A 7,515-nucleotide genomic window follows, 5' to 3' on the forward strand; every position below is an offset into this window, starting at 1 on the left:
TATGTTAATTTATTGATTTCACTTGTTGTATTGTGGCTATTTTGTTGTTTGTATGTAAAGTGCTTTGTTACAGCTCTAGGTGTTGTGAAATGCCCTATACATATAAAATTGTGTTGTATTGTATCAACTGGTAGATGGCGATCAACATATTGAGCACCCCTGCCATAGAACAAATGAAGCAAGATTGCTTAAAACCATGTGCAATTGGCTGGAAAGTCTCAGTGAACCTTAATTGAAGCTGACGTTTAATTTGGCCATCACTACTGACCAGTGAGAGGTAGCATGGTGTCACAGGGCAGGAGGAGTAGTCGTAGAAGAGGAAATAGGAGAAGTTGGCGCATTGTTAGCTTTTGTCTGGCAACAGCGCCAGCTTTAGGTCGCTTCCTAATCAACCTCTCTGTACAGATCATGTGTCCACGTCTTGTCAGAGGTCATGGTCCTCCGTAGCTTTCTTAGACATATAGTATCTACAAAAATGGCAGCTAATACTTGAAGTAATCATGGGATGCTAGCAGATCTCCCAAATGATTTTTCTATCAGGTTTCTAAAGATAGCAATACGTAGATGAAGAGAGCAGATAGGTTTCAAGTGTTTTAGTGAAATATTTTTCTATTTCAGTGTCATTGTTTATGGGCCAAGCAACCTTCGAATGTATTTTTGTAAGTAAGAGGTGCTGCATAAGCAAAGGGACACAATACCCTTCTTTTTTTAATGTCTTGAGGTAATTGGATATAAAATATTCACTTCAAACAATGATTGAGAGGTAATCATCTCACAGATTCCCCATTGTAAATCATTTTTGTTTCCGGGTAAACAACACCCACATGAATGACAACAATGCGTGCAAATATGCTGAAAGAGATCTCGGGCGCGCTTGGCAGAGCCAAACACAAATTATGGTTTTGGGGGGAAGGCAGTGTTATGACCCTTCTCTGTGTGGTCTGTCACCAGCTATAAACTCCATGGGCCTCCTGCTGCCCCCCCTGCTGGGGGTAGCCGGCATAGTTGACCCTGGTTAAAATTCGACTGGCCCCTCAATGAGCTCTTTTTTCAATGACCTGTTCGGCTTAAAAAAAAGGAAGTGGCTTTATTATGGTTTAAAATACTACTAAAAACTAACTTTTGCTGATTTACCAGTCAATATAATGCAATAAAAGTGATCGGTTTTACGCTGAGTTATTTTGATCTCCAAAATCATTCAACTTTATTCTCGTACATAACTTCAATTTACAAAATGAATGAATTCTCCTAAAATTAGACTTAGACTGATGTTGAAAATATGACTGTTCTCGAAAATATAAATATGTTTATCTAAAAAATATAACTTTTTTCCCCAAAATGTTGTTGTGAATCTAAAAAAAAATACACAACTTTAATCTTGGAAATATAAATACAAAAATCAATATATCCTCTCGAAAACATTTTTTTTTTTTAATTAAACCGATGTCAAAATCATATTACTTTTTACTGAAAAAAATGTATCACAGTTTGTCTCGATAATATGTTGTTGTTATCCTTTCGGCTTTTCCCCTCAAGGGTCGCCACGGCGAATCAAGTGCACGCTCGATTCGCATCATTGATTTGGCAAAGCATTTTACGCCGGATGCTCTTCCTGACGCAACCCAATTAGCAGGGCACACACACAGACAATTAGTTTGATCTCAGAAATAGACAACTTTTTTCTTGCCATTCTTAACATATCATTCATATTATAAGCGTCTAGTGACAGAATGATTGAATTTTTCACATTTTTTTTAAAGGCAGCTATGCCTAAAGAAGTATGCCGTTTGACAACAGGGGGCGATATCCCGCGGAAAGGAGAGGATCGAACGCGGAAGAGAAACCACGGCGGAAGTTGTGACGTGTCATATGGTCGCCATTTCCCCGAGGAAGGAAACGCCTTGAAGACGCCGCAAGGTAAAAGCTCCGTTTAAGTGCTCAGCTGAGAAACTACTTCAACGTCGTCTTTCCCCCGCGTTGTGTCATTGCCAGCCGTGTTTTGTTGTAAACGAGGGGTCAGTGGCGTGGAGCTAAATGCTAATCTACGCAGACTAAGTGCCAACCCAACCGGTTGGCTAACTTGGCCGAAGCGTAACTTCGGTTGTTTTCAGCTATTCACTTCATTTAAACTGTCTCTCGAATGAGTGCGGCCGTTATATTTAGCTCGCGACATAAAGTTTCCTGGTAACATGACGACTTGATTAGCACTGGAAGCAAGCGGCTTATGTAGCTGAAATTTGATACTCATCAACAACACCAGCCGTTGCTAACTTCTCCCTATATGCCGAAGGGCGGTTTTAACGTTTTTACTTAATTTGAATGCATTTCATTTTTCAAGTAGTCTTAATTTTTCGCTTGGTGTTATTTCTAATAGCACTTCGCTTTTCTTTGACGTCACTTTAGCACGTGACGCAGCCTGTCCATGTCATTAACTATGCTGACAATGGGTGTTTGTTTTTCCTGACAAGGTAAACGTACATTCCAGTCAGCAGCAACAGTAGCAGCCATGGGAAACATATTTGCAAACCTGTTCAAATTAATGGGCAAGAAGGAAATGAGGATCCTCATGGTGGGTTTGGATGCTGCTGGCAAAACCACCATTTTGTACAAGCTCAAGCTTGGGGAGATTGTCACCACCATTCCAACAATAGGTAATTCACATTGGCGTGTTTGTCGGCATTGTGGGTGAGAACATCAACGTGACCGTACTTTCTGCTTGGCAGGTTTTAATGTGGAGACGGTGGAGTACAAGAACATCAGCTTTACGGTGTGGGATGTCGGCGGTCAGGACAAGATTCGACCGCTGTGGCGTCATTACTTTCAGAACACACAAGGCATGTGTTAAGGCGCCACACTGCATTCCACTGTGATGACGCATACCCATTTTTTAACGTTAAACCCACGCAGGAAGAAAAAAATGTGTGCTTACTAGTGTTGGGTAAATTACATTACTTTTACAATTCGGCCTAACTAGTAGTTACTTTATCAGAAAAGTAATTTGTAAAATAATTATTTTATTATATATATATATATATATATATATATATATATATATATATATATTATTTCTTATTTTTTAAAAACCTTCAAATGTGTCAAAGAATGTGTGCTTTCGTTTGTCAGCAGCACCTGCCAAACTCCCTCTGATTGGCTTACAATGAAATCTGAACCAACCTCAGCCCATCAGTATGGGTTACTGAAAAAGTAACGCTGTCTTTTTATGACATCGTTATAGGCTAGGTTCACACCGCAGGCAAATCAGATCGGACCCAGATCTGATTTTTTTTGTTTGCCTATATGCGACCTGTATAGGAATTTTCTTTTTTAATGACAATCTGAACGGCTCAATTCCAATTTTTTTCAAATCCGACCTGGGTCACTTTCATATGTGGACCTAAATCTGATACTTATCCGATTTTTTACAATGCGACCATGGTCTGAAGAGCCAGGTCGTATATATCTGACATTGACGTGTTCCGGAGCACAAAATGCGCTCCGCGTACGCAGACAGGAAGTGCTGGCAGCAGGGGGATCGAATCTGCAAAGTTGTTTTCAGTAACACTATTGACTTTGTATTTGACTTTAATTTAATCCCACTTGAAACATGAAGCATAAAGTCAACATTTATGGTGATAATAGTAATTCAGCCACGGTTCAGATCGCTTCATGTTTGCTCACATAATTTCCACCAAATACAGTATTTATTTCTACCTCCTACCTAATCGCTTCACTGTATAAATGCCCCAACATACTGGACCACATTTACATTTTTTTTTCTTTTTTTTTTTTTTGCTGGACTACATTTACTTCCGCAAACACAACGTCGGGTGTGACGTCGTCTCTTTTTTTGCGCATGCGGGTCACTTTGGCGACGCATGTGTTCACACAGCAGACAAGACGAGGTTGCATTTATAATGTAATATTAACGCTTACAGAATTTTATATTTATAATTTTACATTACCTGCGCGTGTGAACCTAGTCATAGTGTAGGAGAAGCAGCAGCCCAGCTTTTGTCAAATTTCTTGGTAGCAAATTCTGTAAGGATGAATTCAATCCATGGTTCAAATTCATAACTGTGCAATAACTAATCATGGAGGAAACACCTCTTCACACATGATCCTGTAGTGTGGCCTGATTATCGGTGTGTTTTTGTCGCAGGTCTCATATTTGTGGTGGACAGCAACGACAGAGAACGGTGCACCGAGGCTCGCGAGGAGCTCATGAGGATGTTGGCCGAGGACGAACTGCGTGGCGCTATGCTATTAGTTTTTGCTAATAAACAGGTGAGTCGTTTGCCTGAATGAATTGTATTTGGCAGTCTGACCGCATGAAAACCCAATAAAACCTCATGAGAGGGAGGTATAATACAAACGCCCTCCAATTATGTCCAAAATCAGCAAACTTGCACAAGGAAAACTCTAAATGTCCATCTCCAACTATGAATTTCTGTTTGCCTTCCGAGCATTCTTTTTCGTTTCAAGTCAATGCAATGTGTTGACAGGACCTGCCCAATGCCATGACTGCAGCTGAGATCACAGACAAGCTGGGTCTTCACTCCCTGCGTGACAGACAATGGTTCATCCAGGCTACCTGCGCCACAAGTGGGGATGGTCTCTACGAGGGACTCGATTGGTTGTCCAACAGGCTGAAGAACAACTAACAGTCACCTCATACATTTTTTTTTTTACATTCTGCCTCTACTGAGCTGTTGTTACCGCAGACATACTGGACGATTACTTCGTTCGGCCAAAGCTGACATGTTTGTATTTTATGTAAGTGTAATAGATTTTGGTAATGGGCCATCTTTACTTGACTTTTTCTAGTCTGATTGTTTGACTCTCGGTTGGGCGATAAATGAGGGAAGTGTGGAATCAACTCTTCCCAGCAAACATACGACCAATTGGCAAAAAAAAAAATGCACTTGCGGCAATTTGCCAGTTTATCAACCTCCAAGCCGCTTCCTATTTGGTAAACACTGGAATGTTTTATGCAACATATCCTGTTGGAATGGCATTTTCTTTTTCTATTTTGTCTGTCTCAGGTCCACATTTGCCTTAAAGAGCATACACTAACTGAAAAACGATGCGCAACAACTTGGCACACCCTGTACTGTTTACATTGAGACAGTACAAAGTCATGGCTGTCCTTAATTCCTTTTGGGAAGTGAGGCAAGGCTATTAAATAGCAATAATGAATATTTCTACATTTTCTGCGTTGCACATTGTCACGTTTGGTATAAACAGAAACTTATATGCCTTCATCTATAAAAAAAAAAAAGTGTTGCCTCTTGCTTTTTTCCTCAATGTTACTGCACTGCTCTGAATATATCTGGGGGTGGGGGTGTTTTTGATTTATAACTATTGAAATGTTTGAATTAATCTATGGGTGTTGTGAGCAAATAAGCACTGTAATTAAAGTGAATGAATTCAATATCTTAACTGATTTTTCTTTGTACTTGACTATGCAATTAAAGTGGTTCAATGTTACAAAATTAACCATGTATGACAATCCCTATTTTTCTTTTTTTTTCGGGGGAGGGGTACTAAAACTTTTCTCTAGTGGGCTACACCAAGATATAAAATGTGCCCCACACCAGATGAATAATAAATTGGCAGTTGTATGCTTACTGGTCTTGTGGTATTCAGTATACTTGAGATGACCAACAAAGCACCCCACTCTAACCAAGTTGTGCTACCAAGAGTGACCTGTGGGAGCCAGCATGGTGCCACAGACTTACAGAGAAAACAAAAAAAGAAATAGAAGCTATAGGCTAATTTTTACTTCGTTGTTCCTCCTTGAGCAGCAATTATTGCCTCAAGACTTTTTGGATATGATGCCACAAAACAACCTTGCCACACAAATCTTTGGTCAGTTTCGCTCACCAAAGGCCTTTGCAGCACCTTCAGCAGAGCGGATGGCAAGAATTGGTGCATAGCCAATTTCCGGGGATGTTCAATCGGATTCAAGTCTGAGCTCTGGCTGGCCCACTTAAGGACATTCACAGTTGTCCTGAAGCCACCCCTTTGATATCTTGGCTGTGTGCTTTAGGGTCATGGTCCTTTTGAAAGATGAACCCAGTCTGAGGTCAAGAACGCTTTAGATGTCCCACAAATCTAGTTATCCTATACCTAAAAATGCAAAGCAAATGAAGCTGCAATTATTTAAATTCACTTTATGGTTGCGCGGGACTTCTATCTTGTCAAGATTGATGAACAGCTAAAGAAAAAAGGGGGTGGTCAACTGGTCATAGCTGCCCTCATTAGGTGACTCAGGGGAGAGCAATGTGCTGCCTGTGGCTGTAGGAGAACACTTCAATGTTTGGCCTGAAGCAGCAAGTGACCTGCCACATGCACACTGCGTAGGGAGGGAATCTAGAAGGGCATTCTTGCAGGTTGATTAGGCTGCTATGGTTCATGCAGCCAAGCCTGTAAAATGGAGGTGGTGGCAGAGGGGCGGAGAGGACAAGTCCAGGGTTGCTCATCGGGAGGCTTTGTGTGGGTCGTTCCTCTCCTGCTGCTCCTGCTTCAGCTTGGTTTGTGTGTGGCACGCAAAGGGGGGGTGTCGTCGTTTTTTTCCCTCTATGAATTCTTTGCTCTTTTTTTTAAGCACGCCCCCCACAGGTGCATCCCCTCCTTGTTCAGACCACATGCAAACACAAGGCTCTAATCGGAGCAGCTATTGCAATGGCAGAGCACCAGTCAGTTGTGTGAACTCTGATGGAATTAAATAGGTCTAGTCTTATTTTAATATAAGGATCTCTTAGTCACTGAATAATTCAAGAAAAACAAAGTACAACTACTCATTCTGTGAATACACGTGACACAATGGAGAGTCTGCTCATTTTAGACAACATGCTCCTCGACTCATGCCATTTAGGTTAGGGTTAGGGTAATGTTATTGATTCTATTCCATTCCTTGGTTAACTGCATGCTATTTAGGTTAGCTTCTGCTTGGTAATATTAAGACAAGCATACCTCACCCACTCTAAAATAAAAGTATGATATCACTACTCACCCTTTGAAGCTGCCTGAAACACTGGCGACTGTTGGGAAGCTTCTCCGGTCATTTTCATGCTAGCCGTCACACTTTCAAGTACAGGATATTTAGGTTAGCATCTGCTTGGTAACACACCTAAACCATTGTAAAATAAAAGTCAAATAAAGTCAAGCTACTCACCTTTAGAAAACGCCTGACACAGTTGACACATTGGAGCTTGTTGGCCAGCTTCTCTGGGTAGTATTCATGCGAGTCGTTATTCTTTTGTATATTTAGGTTAGCAATTTGCTTCATAAAATCAGTAGAAAACATGTTGAACGTACAATAAAGTACTACTCTTTTTTTTTTTGTAGAGGCTTGACATAACGGAGATTGTTGACGGACTTCTCTCGTCATTTTCATGCTTGTCATTGGTAGTGACTCGTTACGCTTTCAGCTAAATGCTATTTAGGTTAGCATTTGCGTTGCGATAGTAAAAATTACCGTAACAACTGTAGAATGAAAGTAAAACGAGTCAC

At 40.7% G+C, this 7,515-nt stretch overlaps 1 protein-coding gene and 1 long non-coding RNA gene across 3 annotated transcripts in view; one reads left to right on the forward strand and one right to left on the reverse strand.

Moving 5' to 3' along the window:
• The window catches only part of LOC147141101 (uncharacterized), a 31,087-nt gene extending 23,670 nt beyond the window's left edge, over positions 1-7,417 (reverse strand). Inside the window, exons 1-2 of the long non-coding RNA XR_015088302.1 lie at positions 7,178-7,417; positions 7,016-7,086 (exon numbers count right to left, since the gene is read on the reverse strand). This is a non-coding gene — a long non-coding RNA (uncharacterized LOC147141101). The remainder of the gene's footprint in view (positions 1-7,015; positions 7,087-7,177) is intronic.
• On the forward strand, positions 1,798-5,496 carry LOC147141102 (ADP-ribosylation factor 1-like). Of its 2 annotated transcripts, none has more exons than XM_086042488.1 (5): positions 1,798-1,917; positions 2,469-2,651; positions 2,724-2,834; positions 4,160-4,284; positions 4,503-5,496. In XM_086042488.1, exons 2-5 carry the CDS (start codon positions 2,507-2,509, stop codon positions 4,659-4,661), a joined length of 540 nt encoding a protein of 179 aa, XP_085898614.1. In that variant the 5' UTR covers positions 1,798-1,917; positions 2,469-2,506; the 3' UTR covers positions 4,662-5,496. The 2 variants fall into 2 exon arrangements, with proteins under 2 accessions (XP_085898614.1, XP_085898615.1); XM_086042489.1 differs by lacking the exon at positions 1,798-1,917 and adding an exon at positions 1,935-2,015.
• Positions 7,418-7,515: the final 98 nt, after the last annotated feature.

This window comes from Filicampus tigris, chromosome 10 (genome assembly GCF_054856515.1).
Source record: "Filicampus tigris isolate MCC_2025a chromosome 10, RoL_Ftig_1.0, whole genome shotgun sequence".
In the NCBI taxonomy this organism is placed as follows: Eukaryota; Metazoa; Chordata; class Actinopteri; order Syngnathiformes; family Syngnathidae; genus Filicampus; species Filicampus tigris.

Bases quoted from the DNA above. Each gene is read 5' to 3' on its own strand.
- LOC147141102 (XM_086042488.1), top strand. From the start codon at position 2,507: ATGGGAAACATATTTGCAAACCTGTTCAAATTAATGGGCAAGAAGGAA. The intron at 2,652-2,723 runs GTAATTCACATT...TCTGCTTGGCAG, and splicing joins CACCACCATTCCAACAATAG to GTTTTAATGTGGAGACGGTG. The intron at 4,285-4,502 runs GTGAGTCGTTTG...ATGTGTTGACAG, and splicing joins TAGTTTTTGCTAATAAACAG to GACCTGCCCAATGCCATGAC.